General features: G+C 41.2%; 1 protein-coding gene across 2 annotated transcripts in view; it reads right to left on the bottom strand.

Annotated features, from left to right (window-relative positions):
- Positions 1-23,024, bottom strand: part of DEPTOR (DEP domain containing MTOR interacting protein) — a 169,694-nt gene that overhangs the window by 88,351 nt on the left and 58,319 nt on the right. For both annotated transcript variants that reach the window (XM_053558386.1, XM_053558387.1), the window contains exons 2-3: positions 12,874-13,052; positions 11,035-11,158 (exon numbers count right to left, since the gene is read on the bottom strand). In XM_053558386.1, the coding sequence (XP_053414361.1) occupies positions 11,035-11,158; positions 12,874-13,052 (303 nt within the window). The remainder of the gene's footprint in view (positions 1-11,034; positions 11,159-12,873; positions 13,053-23,024) is intronic.

The following is a 23,024-nucleotide window of genomic DNA, read 5'->3' as shown; positions in this document are numbered from 1 at the left end:
AATAAAATTTCTCTTTGTTACACTGAAATTTGTGCAGGTTACTTTTGCTCTCTATTGACACTCCCTGTGCTGCTCCAGTTTTATTTTCTATTTCTGTTCATTTTTTCTTTCAATTACCACAGTGCCTCGGTTGAGCTTTCTAGCTCAGCTGAGTAATCAAATCAGGTCAACTAGGTTTGGGGAACCCCCAACCCCCAACAGATACTAGTGACTAATATACTAAAAGGTATAAAAAAGTTTATTTTTTTTGAGACAGAATCTCACTTTGTTGCCCTCAGTAGAGTCCCATGGTGTCATAGCTCACAGCAACCTCAAACTCTTGGCCTCAAAGCAATTCTCTTGCCTCAGCCTCCCTGGTAGCTTGGACTACAGGTGCTCGCCACAGTGCCTGGCCATTTTTTAGAGACAGGGTCTCACTCTAGCTCAGGTTGGTGTTGAACTCCTGAGCTCCGGCAATTGACCAGCCTCAGCCTCCCAGAGTGCTGGGATTACAGGTGTGAGCCACCATACTGACAAAACATTCTTGTGGATGTTTGAAATCTAACCTAAAATAATTCAAAGCTCTGCCGACCATAATAAAATCTTAGGAGACCTCTAATTGATCTGTGCATCCAATTAAAACAAAGAGACTATCAAACCTTTCAAAACAATGAAGATAATGCTATAATTGGTTTTTCAAGTTTTCCAAATGGAATGAAAAGTCTCTCACAGACTCCTTTAAAGAGGGTGACTGAAAATTAAAAGTGACTCCAAAAAAATGAAAGAAAGAAAGAAAGAAAAAAAGGCACATTCAAAATGTTCTTCCTTCTCCTTCCATCTCCGCTCCTAAACAATCACTGTTTTCCTCAACTAGTTTTCAAAAAAATTGCTCCAAATGTTGACCTTCGTTTCTTTCTTCTGTTTAAAAAACTCCTGGAGTACACAGCCGCCTGACTAAACTGATTTATTCCTAGAAGTAAAAAATTGACTGAAGAAGGTATGGGATGATATGTTTGAATTTGGGGGTTTCTTTTTCCCTCCTTATCCCAATTGGCTATTGTTTTTTCTTCTCTTTTGTCTATCTCCAAGGACCTCTGACCCAAATTTCTCCAAAACTAACAGTTTTTATTTGTATTTATTTTTTTTTCTTTGATGCAGAGTCTTACTCTTTTGCTCAGGCAAGAAGAGTGCTAGGTGTCAGCCTAGCTCACGGGAACTTCACACTCCTGGGTTCAACCCATTCTCCTGCCTCAGTCTCCTGAGAAGCTGGGACTACAGGTACCTGCCATCACATCCTGGCTAATTTCCTAATTTTCCTTTCTTTTCTTTCTTTCTTTCTTTTTTTTTTTTTTTTTTGTGAAATAGAGTTGTACTATGTTGCCCTCAGTACAGTGCCATGGAAACACAGCTCACAGCAACCTCAGACTGTTGGGCTCAAGCGATTCTCTTGCCTCAGGCTCCCAAGTAGCTGGGACTATATGTACCTGCCACAATGCCCAGCTATGTTTAGAGATGGGGTCTGGCTCTTGCTCAGGCTGGTCTCAAACCTGTGAGCTCAGGGCAATCCACCCAGCTAGGCCTCCCAAGTGCTGGGATTACAGGCATGAGCCACTGTGCCCTGCCCTGCCTCTTAATTTGTTAATTTTTCTATTTTTAGTAGAGATGGGTCTCATTCTTGCTCAGACTGGTCTGAACTCCCTAGCTAAAGGGATCCTCCCTCCTGGGCCTCCCAAAGTGCTAGGATGACAAGGTAACCCACTAAGCCTATCAATTTGTCTTTTAACGTGTAAAACAGTTGCTTCAAAATAGACTAAAAGGATTAGAAATATTTGCCCCAAGGTGTATTTCTTTAACATATTTTTTTATGGAAAAATATTTAAGATTTTCCACCTTTAAGAGTCCAAAAAGAAACATTTGCCATTTATTCTCTCTGAGGACTATTATCCATAAGGTCTTCATTTGCCTAACATGATCACCTTTTGCTAACTAGTCAAGCCTTTTCTCTTCTCTCTTTCTCCCTTCTTTCCCCCCTTCTCTTTTTCTCTCTCTCTCCCTCCCTTTCCCTGTCCTGCTCCCAAACTTGTTTTTCTGCTTTTCAATCCCTAAATGACTTTGAATTTCCTGTCTTCTTCTCTCTATGAGTTGCAGAAGAAAGAGGCATGTGAAATAAGGGCCAATTTGAGGGATAAGATGGTGTTAACAAATTGCTTATTTTTTGTGTAACTAATTGCTACAGGTCTACATCACTAATTGCTAGGAGTCTGTAACAAAAAACAAGAGTACAGTAGCTCAACACTTATTGATAAGTTAATTTTATAACCTTGCTTTCAGCTTTTAGTTTTCTTTTTTTTTTTTTTTTTTTTTTTTTTTTTGGTAGAGACAGAGTCTCACTTTATGGCCCTCGGTAGAGTGCCGTGGCCTCACACAGCTCACAGCAACCAGCAACCTCCAACTCCTGGGCTTAAGCAATTCTCTTGCCTCAGCCTTGCTTCAAAAGTTTTAAGAGAGTGATGGGTGCTGGTCTACCCCCATTCCCATCTGGCCCAAAGGTTAATTGGCTGTCAGCTATCATGGCTCTAAACTTCTCCTGGGCCACAAAGGTCCCCCTGAGGGCCTATATGCCACTCTACCCCATCAATGATGGAACAAAATAAAGTCTGGCCATCCTACTGGCCCTGGCATAGCTTGGGCAAAATGAACTAAAAATAAAATCCTAACCCCCCTGCTAGTGCATGGACCCTTCTCAGCCAAGGGAGTCCCAGAAACACCTTAAAATTACACTGTCAGGGGCAGCACCGGTGGCTCAGTGGGTAGGGCGCCGGCCCCATATACCAAGAGTGTCAAGTTCGAACCCAGCCCCGGCCAAATTGCAACAAAAAATAGCCAGGTGTTGTGGCAGGCACCTGTAGTCCCAGCTACTCAGGAGGCTGAGGCACGAGAATCGCTGAAGCCCAAGAGCTGGAGGTTGCTGTGAACTGTGACACCATGGCACTCTATCGAAGGTGACAGAGTGAAACTCTGTCTCAAAAAAGAAAAAAAAAATTAATCTATCAGCTATAATGAGATGGGAGAGGTAAAGCACAATAGCGTGCGTGTGATTTCCCTTCATAAATACTCATGCCTCCTCTTATAACTTGTTGAATATGTATATTTGCCTCACTCAGTATAAAACCCTGTTCCCCTTTGTCTCTTTGAAGCAGGTGTGCCTGGCTTCTGGCCGGGGCTCTGCTTCCCAATCTGTTGGAATATCCATAAAGCTCTCCTTTCCCCAAAGTATTAACCTTGTTAATCATCTTTTTTAATTGATACATAACATTAACTTCTGAAAGTTAAACAGTGAAACTATACGGTAATTTTGGTTAACACACACACACAAATACAGAAATAACAGGAGTGGTGAGTATAATTATTGCTACCTCAGTGATCAGGTACAAAATGCAATTAATTTGTGTATTCTGGTTTAGCTGAAGAAGACAATTCTCCATGGGTTTTTCAGGTTTGTTCATCTTTTACATATAGAAACACTGACAGCTTTTGTTCCAGACGTGAAAGGTAAAGATAGTTTCCCTCTCTGGAGAAAAAAAAATGCAGACTTATTTTCTGCCAGTGTATGGAAGGTGATGGCTCCCTGTGAGACAGACAGCAGATTTGCTTGAAGACGATTATAAATTCTCAGGTTCCTACAGTTTAGCATCCCCTCTTCTGTAATATGACTTATTGACCTCAGTGTGCTATTTTGTGGGAAATATGACTTAGGACCTGAGTCATCAAAATGATACTCTGGCTACTGCTATGGCTCAGAGTAATAAGCAATCTTGGTTTTAACCCGGGGGTCTTGGGTTCTGTCACCATCCATGAAAACTTGTTAGCCTGCAAGTGGGGTAAAATCTCTGCATCTACACACTTCTTAACATTATGTACAAAATAGCGAAGTCATCCCTGGTGACACAAATAAAATACACAGTTACAAAAAGTAACAACTTTTAACCCACATTCCAATCTTAGGACAGACATTCTTCAAATAAACCAAGAAAGCAGGAAATGTTTATTTCAAGATTCTACCACACTATTGCTTGGACAGCACAAGTAAACTGAGAAAATGCATATAACATATCAGAAAATATTTTTACTACAGTTCATAAGAGAGTCAAAAGTTTTGTTTTTTGTTTTGTTTATTTTGAGGCAGGGTCTCACTCTGTTGCCCAGGCTAGAGTACCATGACATCAGCCTAGCTCACAGCAATCTCAAACTCCTGGCTTTAAAGTGATCCTCCTGCCTCAGCCTCACAAGTAGCTGGGACTATAGGCGCCCACTACAACACCTGGCTATTTTTTCTATTTTTAGTAGCAGCAGGTCTAATTATTCTATTTTTAGTAGCAATCCATCTCCCTCTTGCTCAGACTGTTTGGAACTACTGAGCTCAAGGAATGCTCCCACCTTGGCCTCCCAGCATGCTAGGATTACAGGTGTGAGCCACCACTTCTGGCCCAGAAGATATTTTGAAAATAAAACTAGAATCAATTTGCAGAACTCAGGATCTCAGTTTGAAAAACACTCTATACTGGAAATGGAAGATAGTCTCAGAAGCGTAAGGACTTTTTATTCATCACTCCAGCTTCCTATCTTAGGGTCTATATGGGTTATTAAGCCTCTCTGTACTTCATGTCCCCTATTTCTGCAAGGGGATTAATTGTGCCAGCTGGGTAGAACTCACAGAGTTTGCACAGAGGATCAAACAAATTAGCGTCTAAGATGCTTTGTGAATTCTAAAGAGGCCTGACAAGGTGAACCTCTGGCTATTGTTGCTTGTCATGAAAAGCTCTGTGTAGCTCTTTCATGGTACAAGCACAGCAGCTCATAGCAATTACAACATGTGGAGTCCTTTGTTCCTTCAACAAATATTTATTGTCCCAAGCACTGGAGAGAACAGGAGAAAGCCCCTGAGGCGGATGGCAGGGAAACCTCTGATAAGATAAACCACACAGCCCTCTTGATACACTATGTCCTTTTATTTCCCTTTGGTCTTGTACAAAACAGAACAAAGGAAGAAGTAGATATCTAATTGCCTATGGGCATGGTGAGGCAATTCTGGAATCAGGTGTAAACTCCCAAGCCGGATATATAGACTGCCAGGAGCTAGAGAGAGAAAATCCTGCTGCTGGGGCAGCGCCTGTGGCTCAAGGAGTAAAGCGCCGGTCCCATATGCCAGAGGTGGCGGGTTCAAACCCAGTCCCGACCAAAAACCACACACACACACACACAAAAATCCTGCTGCTGAGAAAATCAAGGTTCTTTGGATGACAAATCAGACTAACATCTCTATGAACCAGTCCTAGAAGAGAGTTAATTCTGTATGAACACTGAGGTCAAATTGGAATCGAAAAATCTCTCAGTCTGAAGATGAAATCAAAGTTAGTTTAAAATGTGCATTTCAACTAATTAGGTTTAGTAAAGAAAGTCCACATTGTACCCGAAGCTCATATTCACTTTTATAGTTAATTCTATACAGAGCACTTGATAATCCTGAGTTCATCTTTTTTCTTAAAGAAATCTTTGTTGTCAAGAGATGAAAGGCAATCAAGTTTTTCAGTTTGGAATGTACAGCCAAAACACCTTCTATCACCTAAAGGCAACATATGCAGATTTGTTTAAAGTTGTTCTTTAAGTTATGGATATTAATCCTGTTTATAAAAGTTTCCTTTGAAAACTAAAACTTACACTTTGGGGGGAAAAGGAGACTTATATTCATGTATCGAGTGTCTGAGATATTGGTGCCCATACAAAATTAAGTGGGAAACTATAAGTTCCCCAGAAAAGGTGTTATGCTAGGCCTATTCTTTGTACCCTTGGTCCATCAGCTGGCCATAGGGAAGACCTGATGGACCTTGTTGATGAAAGTGCATTGTGCCTTGAAGGTGCTTTGATGAACTTTCTCTAAATAACAAAGACAGGGCCTCAATTTACAAGCTGCCACCCTCTTTCTCCTACTCTCCCCAAGCTGGCAGTTGAGCAGAAGCATAGCCCTTTCCTTGGAGGTAGACCCTGTCTTGTGTATGTACTCATAGGAGTCCATTTTATCCCCATTGTTTCTGAGGTCAGTATAATCTCTATCTCCATTTACCAGAAAGGGAAATAGAGGCAGAGAGAGGTGAAGCCATTTGCTCCAAGGCATGAAGCAAGAATTCATCCCCAAGTAGCCTGACTCCTAGGTATGGGCTCCTAACCGCCATGCTCATCTGCATGCTGCAGTAACATGTTAAATTAGAGAAATAGGTGTCCTGTATTTATGTCATCAGTGAGCCCTCTAATAGCAGTGCTTTGTATTTCCTAGGCTTGCCAAGCACTGTGCAGATGGATCTCAGTTAATCCTCCCAAGAGCCTTTCCAAATGGGTCCTGGCCCTTTCCCCACTAATGACTGCACATCAAAAGGATTAGGCAACCAGCTCAAGGTCATACAGCAAGCAAGTTGTGAGGCTGGGATTGAAGACTGGGGCCGTGTGATTCCAAAGCCCAAGCCTGCTGTCACTGTCATTCACTATGCAGGAGGAGCCAGGCCACCCATTTCCCTAAAACTTCCTTGGCCATGAGACTACCTGAAAGGGCCAGCGTCTTGGCCTGTTTGTTAGCGTTTGTTCCAGCACCTCGAAGTAAGGAAACTGGAGTGACACGGACACTCAGAGACAGCAGAGTCACCGAAATGCTAGTTTTGAGACCCAGCTTTTTCCTACATAGTAGCTTGAGCAACACAGCATGTGTTAGAAGGTCAGGGAACCCGAAATGAACATAGTTCAGCAAAACCTCAAAAACCACCAAGTTTCAGAAAGTCCTATTAATAACACAGAACAAACAAACACGAGAAGAGCTCAAAGGAAATACTGACAACACAGCCAGCCCCTGAGAGCTGTGGGAAAGCTGTGGAGATGGCAGCAGACTCAGTACCTGCCCCTAGGTCGGGCCTCACCTCTGTCCTCTCACACTGCCCCAGCACCACACATAAATTACTCAACTTCTGTGGGTCCCAGAGGCTCCCTCTGAAAAACCGGCCAGGAAGATGTGGCTCCATTCATTTTCAAAGAAAGTTTAGGTAAAATAATTTAAAGGAAGTGCTTTAAGATGTTTAAGTCACAAATAATAAGCATTGTTATTTTTATCATAACTGTGGAATACCATATATATCTACCATGAAGGAGAAACATTTTATTCTCATTTTCCAATGTATGAACTTTAAGATCATACATTTCCAGGGAATTTCTATAGACTGTCCTAGACCTTGACATTTGTCAACATGTACATTTATTGTTATACTTGAAGATAAAGTACATTTTGAAGTAAATGTTTATTTCATTCACTTAATCTTTACCAAAAGAAATAGAAGTAATTTTTTAATAGACTAGTGGCAACAAGTCTGGGCACTAGGCTCCTGGGTTCAATTTTCAGTTGTTACTTACTAGTAAGATTATTCAGGGTAAGAGATCTCACCTCTCTGCCACATTTTCTTCATCCATAAAATGGGGACAGTGATAGGATCTAACTTGGAAATGGGTATGATGATTTAATAAAGTACATTGGTCAGGATATCTGATAGTCAGCAACAAGCAAATATCTATTGTTATTATCTTAAAAGGCAAATAACAATAGGAACACATATTTGGCAAAATCTTCATTCACAAATGTTAGAGTTATTCTAAAGAAATGTCTGGCTAAAAGAATGCAGGAAAAAACTTCAATATTAAAATAAAAAACACCTGAAAAGATAATCTCCAAATAAAACCAACTATTCACTTTTAATGTTATAAAAGAAAGTATCTAAAACATATAAAACAATAGTTTGAGCTGAATTCATGGAAAAGATACTCAAGAAAATAAGAAAAACAGATAAAAAATAATTAAGTAATTATCCACGAAGAATAACTGGTCAAATAGATAAACTGAACTGTCAATTCCAAAAGTTCCAAAGTCTGATCCACATGTGTTTCAACCATGAACATTAGGGACCAAGGTTTGCAAGGTGACAGCTGTGTCACAGGAGGTTAAGTATTCACTAAATTACTTTTTGCTAGATCAAATTTCTCAAGTAGGTTGAAAAAATACATTAATATGGAAATTGAGACACTGAACACCAAAAACTAAAAAGTCAACTACACACAGAAAAAGTGCAGCAAAATTGATCAACTCAGCTAAAACTTTACTCAGACTTTTATCATCTATGATAGGCTAGAGCTGTGGTAAGCCACAAGAGATACAAAGAAGTATCTCAGAAGTCTGAGTCCCCATCCTTAAGTTTCTTAGCCTAATGCAATAATATTCAAAGTCTAAATTTTAATACAGCTCTCTTGTTTCGGTGAATTTTTTAAAATTTCAGAGTATTAAAGTGGTACAAATGTTATTACCTAGGTATCTTGTATAATGCTTAAGTCAGAGCTGTTGATATGCCTGTCACCAGAACAGTGTTCATCATACGCCATAGGTAAGTTTTATTCCACACCTCTTCCCACGACCCCCCCCACCCTTCTTGGTTTCCAGTGTCCTTTATGTCTCTTTGTGCCCATGTGTACCCATCATAGAGCTGCCACTAATTAGTGAGGACATATGGGTCTTTGATGGGGTAACAATGCAGGATGGACACCAGAAGAAGGTATAGAAGGATTCCCCATGAAGGTCATAGCTAATGTTTAGACGACGGGAACCAGAGTGAGCTGGGGAAAGGAGCAAGAGCAGCAGAAAGAGCCCTCTAGGCAAAGGGAACAAACAGCATATGCAAAAAGTATATTAGATTCCTACTCGCTGCTCCAGTCTTCAATTCTTACCAAGGCATTAAGGGCCCTATATGGACTGGCTCCAACTCATGTCCTGCAACCAACAGAATCTATGCTTATTATTGCAAAAGACAAACAACAATAGTACCACATATTTTGCAAGACCATCCACTTCCTGCCCTCCAGACACTCTGGCCTCATTTCTGTCCTTAACTATGTCAAGCACATTCCCACCTGAAAGCCTTTATCTGCACTGTTCCCTTGGCGGGGATGCTCATCCACCAGGTATCTACAAAGCTCATTTTATTCAAATGTTAGTTTTCCAGGAGTTCTTCCCTGACCCCTCTTACTGACTTACCTTCAGTAAGTCTATTTTTCTTTCTAGCACTAACCATTGCTGGTCTCATACTACATTGCATCTCCTCCTAAGGCCGGCCTCTTCAACTGGAATGTAAGCTCCGTGAAGATAGGTGCATTTCAAGTGCCTATAACTGTGCCTGGCATGTGGTAAGGGTTCAATATGTATTTGCTAAATAATTAATGAATTAAAAAATCTCTTAAAGGTGGAGAGGGCCCTTAGGTGGTCCCGATACACATAGTTCAGTCTGACTAGACCATAGGATGGAAAGGAAGATTCTGCTAGAGTAAGTCTGTTGTCTCAAGGTATGAGCAACTCCATCCATGCAAGTGATAGGCATGTTTTTGGCAGCATAGAACCTTGGAGTTCGGGGTGGGGGTGGGGGTGGTTATTAGAGACAGAGTCTCACTTTATTGCCCTCGGTAGAGTGCTGTGGCATCACACAGCTCACAGCAACCTCCAACTCCTGGGCTTAGGCGATTCTCTTGCCTCAGCCTTCCAAGTAGCTGGGACTACAGGCGCCCACCACAACGCCCGGCTATTTTGTTGTTGCTGCTTGTTGTTGTTGTTGCAGTTTGGCCAGGGCCGCATTTGAACCTGCCACCCTCAGTATATGGGGTGGGTGCCCTACTCACTGAGCCACAGGTACCACTCAAACCTTGGAGTTTGAAGGGACCATCATAGTTATTTAAATACCTACCACCTGTTAGAATTTTACAAAGGGAACTAAGAAAACAAAAGAAGCCAGCAACAAAATATAAACACCCACTCAAGCATACAAATGGAGTGTTGATGGAGCCTTTCTATCCAGACGCATGTGAGTCAGGAAGGTGAGGGGTTTTCTATATTTCAATATAGATTGCAAGTGAAAGGAGAACTAGTGCCAATTAGGACATTAAATGGTGAGGTAATATCAGCTCCAGAAACACACGCGAACAGAACTGGGCCAGAGAGCAAAACACAGAAAGGTCAGAATGGAGGGTGCTCAGCAATATCGTGTTCATATCAGGAATGACTATTTTGTCTGTAGTCTCGAGGTCCTGAGCTGAATACTTAAGTACATGACACAGTTTATCTTTTTAATCCCCGCAACCATCACTGTTCCTCCATCATTTATGAGGACATTGAACTTTACAAAGTTCAGGTGGCAGGGCTGGAGTTCAAACTCTGGCTCTCAATCACCGCACCACTTAACCGGAACACTCAGACATGGTCCCCGGTCCTACCCCCCACCCCATTTTACAGTAGGCTCTTTCATGTAACTGAGAGTTATCTGTCAACTCCTTCAAGCCTTGTAAGGCAACCGGGGAGTAGGAGTCATTGCTTCTGCATTCATTTCTCTGATGGATACCCTGGCAGGATGGGAAAGAGGCCAGTGAAGTAGCAGATCAGCTCAGAGACAGATCGCTGGGGGGATTTAAGACCCACCAACTGAATTTTCCTGGGATACAGAATATATTCATCTCTTCAAAAGAGCTGAGAGATTATTCCTCGCAGACATCCTGCTCTCTGAAGTTCTGTCCCTGCTCTTCCCCGGGCCTGCCCCTGAGTGTCCCCTGCACATGGCACTGCTTATTTAGCCATTTACAAGCCCAAACCTCCAAGTTACACAACAGCAATTACAAGAGGAAAAGGGTAGCTGAATCGTTCGATGACAAACATCAATCTGTCCTTTTGTTTTTACTTCTGGAGTTTTCTTAAATCAACTTAAATATAGAAAATAACATTTAAATAAGTTCTGTATTAAGAATCTTATGAAATCAATTTAATTTCTGGCAATGAGAAAAGCAAATGGCTGGGAGTTTTCCCATATGAAAAGGAACAATTATGTAATCAGCCCACGTGGGGAAACCAGGCTGAAGTCAACATGATGAAAGACTGAAATAGCCCTGCTTCTCTCTATGAGTCAAGACTGCACAGGGATTTCAGGTGGGACATACTTCTCATACAGCCTCTGTCCTCTCATGAAGGCCTTCACTTCATTGTCCAGTGGGAAGGTGCCGTCATCTTTTCTAAAGCGGTAGAAGAGTTTGACATCCTTGAATTCCTTGTGCTCATCGCACACTGAAAAACAATATGCATAGAGAAGCATGTGAGAAAAAAAAAATCACTGATTCAATTATTCCAGTGATACAAGATGCTAATGAAGAACTGTTTCTCTAATTCTTCAAGCACACAAGTATCTGCTATGTAAGTTAATACATGTATTTACACAGAACCTGGTACAGAGTAAATGCTCAGTATTATTAGCATCACCATCATCATTATTATTACCTATTAAGAGGTTCGCAGAACTCAATTCATCATTCCACAAACTCTTTTTTTCCTGCAGACTGAGTCTCACTCTGTGCCCTGAGTAGAATGCCTTGGTATCCTGGCTCACAGCAACCTCAAATTCTTGGGCTCAGGAGATGGCCTTACCTCAGCTTCCTACGGTGGCTGGGACTACAGGTGTCTGCCATAAAGCCCAGCTAGTTCTACCCTGTTTCCCCAAAATCAAAGATGCACTAGGTCTTATTTTCAGGGGACATCTTATGTTTCCTGTAAGTAGGTCTTATTTTCGGAGGATGTCTTATTTTCGGGGGAAACAGGGTATCTTTTTTTTTTTTTTCCAGTAGAGATGAGGTCTTGCTCTTACTTAGGCTGGTCTCAAACTCCTGACCTCAAGCAATCCTCCTGCCTCAGCCTCTCAGAATGCTAGGATTATAGGTACGAGCCACCATGCTTGGCCCCCACGAACTCTTTTTGAGTATGATATTGGGTAATGAATCAAAAGAATGTGAAATCTAGTGATATGAGGAGAAATGTCAACATGTGATTGAAAAGTGGTATGACAAGGCTAAAAAGTAAGGAAAAAGCACAGTGTGAGCACAAAGGAGGAGAACCCAGCATCCCAGGAACATAGGAACATGGCTTTGAGAAATAGGAGCTTCCCTGAGGAATGTGCATGTCAAGTGGAAGCCTGAAGGATGACAGAATGAGTAGAAATTTGATGAAAATGCAGAAGAAGGGAAAATAGCCCAAGAAAATAAAAGCATGTGCAAAGGTTGAGGATAGGGTGATAGAATTCAAGGAGACATGTTCATGAATGTTCACCAAACCATCGAAAGTAACAGAACATGCAGCAACTACTCAAATGTACATCAATAAACATAAGATAGCCTAATTATCCATGAACAAACAAGAGATATACAATCTATATGGATCAATCTCACAGAATGTTGGTTAAGTTGCAAAAGAGTAAACATACATATCTATAATGATTCAAAACACATAAAATGGCTTGGCACAGTACCCTATATCTGTAATCTCTGGATTTTGGGAAGCCAAGGCAAGAGGGTTGCTTGAAGCCAGGAGTTTTGTCATCTCTACAAAAACAGAAAAATTAGCCTAGGGTGGTGGCATGTGCCTACGGTCCCAGCTACTTGAGAGGCTGAGGCAGGAGGATAGCTTGAGCCCAGGAGTTCAAGGCTACAATGAGCTATGATCATCCCACTGCTCTCTAGCCTGGGAGACAAAGTGAGGCCCTCTCAAAAAACAAGCAAACACAAAAATATATAAAATGATATGATATGTTGCTAAAAGATGCATATGTAGCAAAGAAACACAAAGAAGTACATGCCCAAATGCCTCTTGGAGGGAAGAAGGGAATGCAATTAGGCAGAGATACACAAGAGACAAGACAAAGTAAAATGTTTTATTCTTAAGTATATGTGTTATGAGACGAGGTAGTCCTTCGTTTTCTCTCAAGTCACCTTGACTGTTGCCTACTTACTCACCATGATGAATAATGCCCCGGTCTGCTAATTTCTGCATGAGTTTAATTGCTGTCTCTCTGTCAGAAGCCTCTTTGTGTTCAATCAGCCAGTCAATCAGTTCTTTTGCAACAAAACAGTTTGGGTAGGTCTTGAGATGATGTCGTCTATCTTTAATAACCTTTTCTTCATGCAGTCTGAGTCTGGAAGAAAAATTAGCAATCACTTTAGGAATGTTGATGACAGCACAAATTGTTAAACCATCCCAGAGAGCAATAACAAAACAGAAGCTCTAAATGCATTGGAGGTCATTAACTATCTTTAGGTGATTTCCATGCTGCCAGAGCTCAAAGGCTCCAGGAAGTGATTGCACCCTCTAATCTAGAGATGATCCAGGTAAATGAGAGAGGGAAACAACTGCGGCCAATCTAGAATTCTCTTGCCACTGAGAAGAGTGAGAAAAGCTCTTACCTACTCTCACTTACTCCCCTGTCTTTCTCTCTCCATCTGTGAGGTTACTCCTTCAATCAACCAAAAAAACAAAAACTCTAAAAACTTGGTGGAAATAAGGTACCCCCTCTTCATCACAAATTGCTCAGGGTCCACCATCCGTGCATTCATTCATATAAGCATTAATGAGCGCCTACTATGTATCTCTTAGGTGCTACTGGACATTACAGACATAAATCTAAAAATACACAGACAGGTGCTGATTTCTGCATCCAGGTCTAGATGCTTCTGGTCTTAGTGGGGTCCATCTAGGAGGGTATACTACAGCCTCCAAAAATTGGACAATGGGATTCGGCAGAGAAATGAGTCCCCCCATCCTTCTTTTATCTGTAATTCACACTTCTCAACTGCTCTTTCACCACCCACTGTCCACATATCTACTTTATTCCTCAATCTGGACTTTAAGGAACCTCCTCCCAAAAAGACATTAGAAGAAAATGCCAAGCACAGAAATTTTTTTCAAGAAGCGGCAGCTCTGGAACAGGAAGGTTTTCTGAATAAGAAGAACCAAACCCCTTGCAAGGCACATAAGTTGCACACTGAACTTCCAAAGAAAGTGGAAACTCGTAAGGGGGGATAGCACTTGGAAGATCTCTCCCTTCCCCCAAAAGAAGAAGACAGCTGCCTCTAAAAGCAGGTCAGAATAGTCATGGACAAGAAAGCAGCTGTGTCTTGGCTGACTCGTATCCCTTTGAAGAAGGATGATTCTGTTGTAGCTAAAGTAGATTTGCTGGGGGAGCCCCAGAATGCCCTTCCAAAAGTTAAGAGCCACTCAACCTACTCCCAAAAGAAGGACCTTTAGAAGGAATTCTCTGAGAAGAATTCTTCACAGAACTCCACTCAAGCTCATTCAGAGAACAGATGCCCTGGACCATCCCAGAAGTTGCCCCAAAAGATGATGGCAACATGCTGTGAGATGGTGGGTACAGGACCTTAGTTTGATGTAGCATTATCAACTATAATGGAGATTTGCTTTAAGAAGAATATATCCTTCCCCCCTGCCACACTGTGGATGACCAGACCTGATGGAGTGGTACCTGGAAATAGAACATGGTGAATGTCATAATCTTCAAGATTACTTGAGACCAGATCTTGAAGATACTCAGAGGGAAGGTAGTGGTGGGGAATGCTGTCTGCAGTGACTTCAACACCCTTCAATACTTTCACCCCAAATCGCTCACCTGTAACACCTCCTACATCTTTTCCTCAACCAGGAGCTCACTGCCTAGACAATGCCACTGTGTCTCTGAAGAGTGTCACCAAGACGCTGCTGAACTTGGAAATCCAGGTTGGTAAAAATGAACATTCCTCTATGAAAGATGCCCAGGAAGGCCACCATGGAGCTGTATAACTGGTTGAAGTAAAGTAGGAACAGCATTGGACCCAGAATCCCCCCAAAGACTAGAAGCAGTGGGGATTTGGTGATGTGAGAGTTAGAGGAAGACACCAGGAGAAACAGGGCAGTGGACCAATGGACAGCTGTACTAGCTCCACATATCTAGAAACTAAAATTGTTGGGAGAAGAGAGAAGCTGTACCGTAGGCTTAATATCCACTGAATTTTACCTCTGGCATTGTGTCCTGTGTCATTAAATGTCCCATGGATGTGGGAGCCTCCAAGTCAGAACCCAGCCCTATACTGTTTACCTCATAAATGGTGCTAACCAGAGGTCCCAGGGTGCTTTGTGCCAGTCAAGCTTTTTGACTTTCAAGGGCAAGGCACACTGGGAAATGTAGTTTTACCATTAGGGTGACCATGTGTATCATTTCATGCTTTTTGTTTTTGAGTAATTAACAACACCCTCTTTCATTCTCAAAAATATCCTGCTTGGATAATAAATAGTATGGTCATGTTATGTATCACAGACTCTGCTTTTGGCTCAGAGTCTGTATCTGTGTCAGGATAATTGCCTGGACTACCAGAGTAGGCATGGCTGGTGAAGTTTAGTTCTCTTTAGGGTTACAAGGCAGTAAAGGTAAAAGCATAGCTGGGAAATCAACTTTTTTGACCTGGAGAAGCATTTTCTTTCCTAAGGTAAGAGAGGATTTATTCATTTTAGATTCTCCTTGGTAGGTTAAAAAAGAATTTGAAGTATTTTAATGGTTTTAGTCTTCTTTTACCTTACTAAACCAAGTCTCTAAAAACTCAAACTATTCTCTTGACCAATTCTTATAACATAAAAGCAAAATAAAACAAAACAAAAAACCACACACACAGAGATGAAGATTCTTGCTTTTGCAGGCCTTATTTCCTAGTAGGGGCAACAGCTAATTTTCTTGTGAGGCTTACTTACTAGGTTCCAAGTGCTGATGTGAACACTTTACAATGACTGACTCACTTATGCTCAGAACAACCTCATCAGAAGCTATTATTTGTATCCTCATTTTTTTTTTTAAGAGCAGAGAGAACTGAAGCCTCAGAGAGATTATTTAAGTGACTTGCCTAACACCATATAGCTAACAAGTGCTAAAAATTAGATTTGAACCCTGGTGCTCTTGCTTAGATTCCACATACTGTCTCTAGCTAGGGAGGAATAAATACAAAGTCTGTGAGAGATGGGTTAAAACTGTTGAAGAACAACAACAACAAAATACAATTTATTTATAGGCCAATGGATTAATGTAGAGAAGGGTTTGACATGGGGTTTCCCCTACTTTCTCAGAAACTATCTCAAAGAATCTTAAATCTGTTTTTAAAATAAGATTCTTGATCAGCAGAGCAAGATAGTGGGCAAGAAGGATTGTTTAGCTGAGCTCTCCAAGAATGACTAGGAAAAAAGACCCAGCAATAACTGGTGCAGGGATCTTATCCAGAGTCATAGTTCAGGGAGCACAGCAAGGAGTTGGTAAGCTAGATATAGTATATGATCTGGAGTGGTGGAAATCTGATGACTTAGGCAAGTGACTGCAACCGGCTGGAATCAGCTTGCCCCTCACATAGAGATCTGGGATGGGAGGAAGCCTTTCCAGAGTTTTAAGTTGTTGTGGGCTACTGCGCCTTGAGTGGAAAGCTTGGAAGAGTAGGCACACTTGAATGGTATATAACAACCAGATTTGAAAGCCAGCAAGAGTTGATTTCCTATAGGCTTGGTGGCTGGCAAAGAAACCATACTGAGAAGGTCACAGTGACCAGGGGCCTTCCACTGTGGGAAGATTGTGAGAAGATCTTAGCAGGGACCTAAGGCACAGTCATCTTAATTCCTGCTGGGATCAGAACTCCACTTTGGGGAGGCTGAAGGACTCCCACACCCCACAGGAACTGGAGTCAGGGGGACACTGTGAGATCTGCCCCTGAAGGATTCTTGTCCCAACCTGGCAAGGTCTGAATGTGGAGAAAACAATTAGGTGATCACCGAAGGCAACTAAGTTTAGAATAAGGACCATAGAGTTTGCTGGCTGTGCTCTCCATCTCCTAAAAAAAAAAATACAGTGCCACCTGTGTTCCACAACATATTGTCATCAAGAGCAAGGACTTCTGTTTTTTGGCCACAAGGAAGAGTTTGGCTTTGCTAAGGCTGAGGCCACTTCAAGACCTAAGCTCTGAGATAAGATAATTTGAAGCTAATGAGGAAGTGAGAAGGAAAAAGGAGGACAAGGAGGTGAACAAGAAGAAAGAACACATGAGAAAGAAGCAACAGAAAAATTCAGGCAACATGAAAAACCAATACAGAGGAACTCCCCCAAAGGACCATCAGGCAGCTATTGCAGAAGACTCCATCTATAAAGAATTAAGGGAATTGACAACAATGACAACTACAACAAAAAAATAGCCAGGCATTGTGGTGGGCGCCTATAGTCCCCACGACTTGGGAGACTGAGGCAAGAGAATTGCTTAAGCCCAAAAGTTTGAGGTTGCCGTGAGCTGTGATGGCACAGCAGTCTACTGAGGGTGACATAGTGAGACCCTGACTCAAAAAAAAAAAAAAAAAAAAACAACTCTAATAACCTCAATCAGAAACAATAAAGGGGAAATAACAGATGCCACAGAGAAACAAGAGATCTTCTCTGAGTATTACAAGAAACTCTATGCCCAGAAATTTGACAATGTGTAGGAAATGGATTGATACCTAGAATCACACCCTCTCTCTACACTTAACCAGGAATTTGAGGTTGAGTTATGATGCCAGGGTACTCTACCCAGGGTGATAGAATGGGACCTTGTCTTAAAAAATAATAAGAATGATAATAATAATTCATAATTAAATAAAAATTTTAAAAATGAATTAGATGAACTATGAGGTCAAGTCCTTTCTACTTCACCCACCTGGCTTCTCTGTTCTTTCTCCTTTAGGGAAAATTAGTTGTGTAACTTTATTTTAGAGTGCCCGAAACATCATGTTTAACTTATTTTTCCAGAAGATATTTTGACCCATGTGCTTGATGCCAGATTGGCCTTCACATGATGAGGAAATGCAAAGTGTAAAGATTATAAATCGGTAAAGCTGGTGAGTCAAATCAAAGCATAGAATCTCCCTCTCCTAATATTGGACAAAATAATAATAATAAAAGTAAAACTGCAAAAATTTGACTAGAAATGGCCAAATAAGGAGAAGCACAAAAGCTAAATCCATATATATATTTTTTAATTTGCAGCCAAGGAAATAAACAGAAAATTCTGGAACAATGAGATAAGTAATTACACCCTCACTATCCAGAGTCTTGTTGCTAAGTCAAAGAAATCCTCAGAATTTTCATTAATAACCCCAAAGTTTGAAGGGAAAACAAAATAGAACACAAGAACTGAGTTTTCTGTCTTCTTATTAGGAGATGGTAGAAATGGTGCAGGGAAACGAGGAAGGCAATGAAGGAAATGAAGTAGACCTTTTCTCTGAAAGTGAAGCCTCCCAGATTCAACAGTAAATTAGGGGACCAGTCCAAGGGCCAAAACATCCCTCCATAGTAGGGGGATCTACTTCTGACTATGTGAGGTGAACCCTGAGACAGGAAATTCAACAAAATCTTAGAGGCAAGACTCTCCCCTTCTCCTCACCCTGGACTATTAAGTTGTAAAAAAAAAAAAAAGGAACAAATAATCAGCTATCAAGATTTAGCTCAGAAGGAAAAATAATATTCTGTGATAACTTAGGAAGGGACCAAGGAGATGTCACCTGCCTTATGTCTGAGCAAAGATAGAATAGGGATAACTGAAAGTATGGACAGAACTGTCTGCCTTAAGCATAAACATGATGGAAAAAAAGCAGAGCTGTAAATAATGATATTAAAAGAAAAAAATAAGGAAGAGAAGAAAGAGAACATCTAAGAGACAAAAGAAAGCACAGCTCAAGAAACAGAAAGTGGGCGGTGCCTGTCGCTTAGTGAGTTGGGCACCAGCCCCATATTCCAAGGCTGGCAGGTTCAAACACTGGTCCCGGCCAAACTGCAACAAAAAAATAGCTGGGCCTTGTGGCGGGTGTCTGTAGTCCCAGCTATTCCGGAAGCTGAGGCAAGAGAATCTCCCACACCCAAGAGCTGGAGGTTGCTGTGAGCTGTGACACCATAGCACTCTACCAAGGGCGATAAATTGAGACTCTGTCTCAAAAAAAAAAGAGAGAGAGAAAAGAAAAAACCAGAAAGAAATTACCCCCAAAGAATTCTGAGCTATAAAAAGTAAAAACACTGACAAAGAACACAAATTTAACCAGATAAGAACTCACGGATAAAATGGTTATAAAAAGGGAGCCACAGTTTTACAAAACAAACCAAAGTCAGACAACACCATTATCAATCACATTACAAAGACAAATTACACAGCTGAACATTGAAACATGATTGAAAAAAAGAGTATAATAAAAGAAGGGAGAAAAACAAAGTAATTAAAGCAAATAGAAGTTAGTAGTTACAGAGATCATTAAAATAACTACTAAATTAATTTATAATATTTCATCAATATACATAGTAAGCAGTGATTTTCAACCTGCGTGCCTCAGCATACTGGTGTACTGTGATAGGATCTTAGGGGTGCTGTGTACTGTGATAGGATCTTAGGGGTGCTGTGAAAGTTTTGAAAGATCATTAATTAAATTATTTTCAAAAGAAGTTCAGAGCACAAGTAAGTATATCCTTTCTTTACTTTTTTAAATTAACATAATTTAAGCATGCTGCAAAGTTTAACTATAGGTTCAAGTGTGCTGTGAGATAAAAAAGGTTGAAAAACACTGATAGTAAGTCTAAACAAAACCAGGTGAAACTACCAGCAGCACACAGCTTTAAGGAAGGTGTGGGTGATTTTCAGAGCAAAAGAGGTAGTGTAAGTGTTTGACAGGCTCAGGTTTTCCTTAGGTAGGGTGAGGCCATGTTCTAGTTCCGGGATGATGTTTCGGGAAGTTCAGAAACACCAAACCTCCTAATGGGGATCCATTCCACTCTTTGTTCATCTTAGAGTATCACAGGTTTTACCCCAAAACATCAGTCCTGAGGACAGACAGGAAAACAGACCTAAAAATACAAAGGCTTGACTATAGCCGTGGCACTGCCCGTCATTCTCAACCTGGCAGACCCCCAAGCATCACAGTTCTCATTGGTCAAATGAAGATAATTATATCCAACTATGGGTAGACACGGTTTTAACTGTTTTATGAGCGTATTCCTCAAGACAACTCCCTGAGGCAATTAATTGTGAAACCACAAAGGATACCTATGCAGAGTTGTAATTATTAATAATAGGGAGCCCTAATTTAAAAATGAAAACACGTTTACATAGGTCTGCTAAAGTCATCACATGAATCCTTATAGTTAAAGTCAGTGACAATACTGAGTAGTTTGTTTAACATGCTCAAAGTGGCAGAATGCAAAACACTAATTCTTAGATGTGATGTCTGTCAGGAATCCAGGAATAATGAAGACCGATGTATTTAGAAATTGAAATGTGGAACAAGCTGCTATATAATTTGGTGGAGGAGGAATATGTTATGAGCCAAGAGAGGAGATTTAGCTCCTGTAAACTTTCCAACTTAAGAAAAAATTATTAGGTAGTGTTTATCTTTAAATACTACAGAATAGAACCTTTCAGTTATTATCCTTCTATGACCCCTAAGCAAAGCGCTAATTCTTGAACATTCCTGATTTCCACTGATTCCTTGCAGGGGAGAGAGGGGAGAAGCACCACGCTGTTCTTTCTGCCCCACCAGTGCCTGGGACCTTTCCATGCTCAAGAAAACTGGGTAGAAATATGATGGAGGGGAAATAACTTTGGATCCAAAATATAGGCTAGGAATTGATATTTTTAGACATGTTACCAGGGGTTAAAAATGCGCAATAACTGGGGCTATCATCTTTTTTTCTGCTATAGTCAGAACCACAGAATTCTAATGAGTGTTGAAAATTGTATATTTCAGAAAAATTATCCCAATACAGAGATAAGAAATTTTATATTGCAACAGGAGACCAAGGGTAATGTCTGACATGGTGAGTACTTAATAAATATTTGGTGAACAGGTAAATACAAGGATACTTACTAATAGAAATGATGTCATTTTCTTTTCTTTTTTTTTTTTAGACAGAGTCTCACTTGGTTGCCCTCCATAGAGTGCTGTCACAGCGCAGCTCATGGCAACCTCCAGCTCTTGGGCTTAGGCAATTCCCTTGCCTTAGCCTCTCGAGGAGCTGGGACTATAGGCACATGCCACAACATCTGGCTATTTTTTTGTTGCAGTTTGGTCAGTGCTGGGTTTGAACACACCACCCTCGGCATATGGGACTGGCACCCTACTCACTGAGCCCACAGGCACTGCCCAAAATGATGTCATTTTCATAGTAGAGGGACATTTCTCGCTACCACATCAGGGGTTCCTATCCTACAATTTAGTAACTATTCATTATCATGGAATGTATCTAAGTCTTTTTTAAAAGAACTATATTTTTACATCTAGGGCAATCACTTTCCAAAGTTTGGCTCCCTTTTCGTTGTGGGGTGGGGGTGTGTATTTAAAGCCTTTCCTTTAATTTGAAATAAACTTCTCTCTAATTTCAGTTTTTTTTTGTGTTTTTTTTTTTTGAGACAAAGTCTTACTTTGTCCCCCTGGGTAGAGTACTATGGCGTCATAGGTCACAGCAACCCCAGACTCTTGGGCTCAAGTGATTCTCTTGCCCCAGCCTACCAAGTAGATGAGACTATAGGCATTCACCATAATACCCGGCTATTTTTAGAGACAGGGTCTTGCTCTTGCTCAGGCTGGTCTCGATCCCCTGAGCTTCAGAATCTACCGGCGTTGGCCTCCCAGAGTGCTAAAGGATTAAAGGTGTGAACCACCGCATTTGGCCTAATTTTCACAATTTTTAATACACAAATACACATGAATACCTCAAAGAAGAGTAGAGTAAGCAATATTTCAAATTCTTGTTGAAGTAGGAAAACCTTTACACAGCTGAGCCTCTGATGGAATAGCATTCTCTGGAAAGACTCCACAGAATGCTGAACTACTCCACGCTTTTTTTTTTTACATTTTATTTTTTTAGAGATAGGGTCTACTCACTTTGTCACCCCGGCTGAAGCACAGTGGTCTCATCCTAGCTCACTGGTACCTTGAACTGCTGGGTTCACATGCCACCACCCCTAGCTAATTTTTTTATTTTTATTTTTATTTTTTTGTTCATTTTCTTTCTTCTATTTTTCAATGCTTCCTCTGGCGATGCTCTGTCCCATTGCCTCCCCAGTAACTGGGATTACAGACGCCCACCACAACGTCTGGCTGTTTCTGATGTTAGTAGAGACAGAGTCTTGCTCTGGCTCACTGCTGGTCATACTGTTCTCTAACCTCTGAGTTCAGGCAATCCACCCGCCTCGGCCTCCCACAGCGATGGGACTACAGGCATGAGCCACCATGCTCAGACTATTTTTATTTTTAATTTTGTAGAGACAAAGTCTCGCTGTGTTGCTCAGGCTGGTCTTGAACACCTGGCCTCAAGAGATCGCCCCTGCCTTGATCTCCCAAAGGACTGTACCAGGCCTCCACACTTTTAAATGTTGTATTTTGCCAGGACTCTTCAGTCACATTGTCTGCCACGCCCAACATCCTTTTCTATTTAAAATTACCTTCCATACTTTACTCATGCTAGGCAGGGCTCAAACCCCAGAGCCTATTACCTGGCCTACATGCAGGTGCCCCTGCCCTATGGGGAGGTGGGGTAGTCCCTGCACACAACCAGGGGAAGTAAATGGGGAGACCAAGGACATAAGATTCTCTCTAGTCCATGTGACAGCAATTAGCTAAACCAAGCCAAATGGCTCTTGCCAAGATTTAAACCAGAGCTGAAGTTTTCAAACACAATTAATGCCATTAAATATTTCCTTGAAATGAAAATGTCCCCAGACTTCAGTGTGTAAAACAATGTGTCCTACCCTGATTAAAAGGTGGGTTAGGGCTGCCAAGTCCAGGGTACTTCCTGGTTTTCCCGTGTGGCTCTTCCACATATAATCTTCATATCCCCTAGACTACCTACATTGAATTCTTTGAAGAAAGATTTTTTAAAAAGCAGGCCTAAAAAACATCAAGGAAAATGGGACAATCAGGTGGCCAGCACAGAGAAGCTAAAGAAACAAGAAACCCCCCTAAAGCTGCAAATGAGGGATAGCAAGAGATATCATTCTGGGGAGGGCCTCCCTTCCTTAGCTTTCTAGTTCCCTCCCAAGCCATAAGCATCCTCACAATAACCAGGGCTCTACCAGTC

This window comes from Nycticebus coucang, chromosome 13 (assembly GCF_027406575.1).
Source record: "Nycticebus coucang isolate mNycCou1 chromosome 13, mNycCou1.pri, whole genome shotgun sequence".
Taxonomy (NCBI): Eukaryota; Metazoa; Chordata; class Mammalia; order Primates; family Lorisidae; genus Nycticebus; species Nycticebus coucang.
Note: the sequence above shows the minus strand (reverse complement) of the source record. Positions and strands in the feature narration are given on the sequence as shown.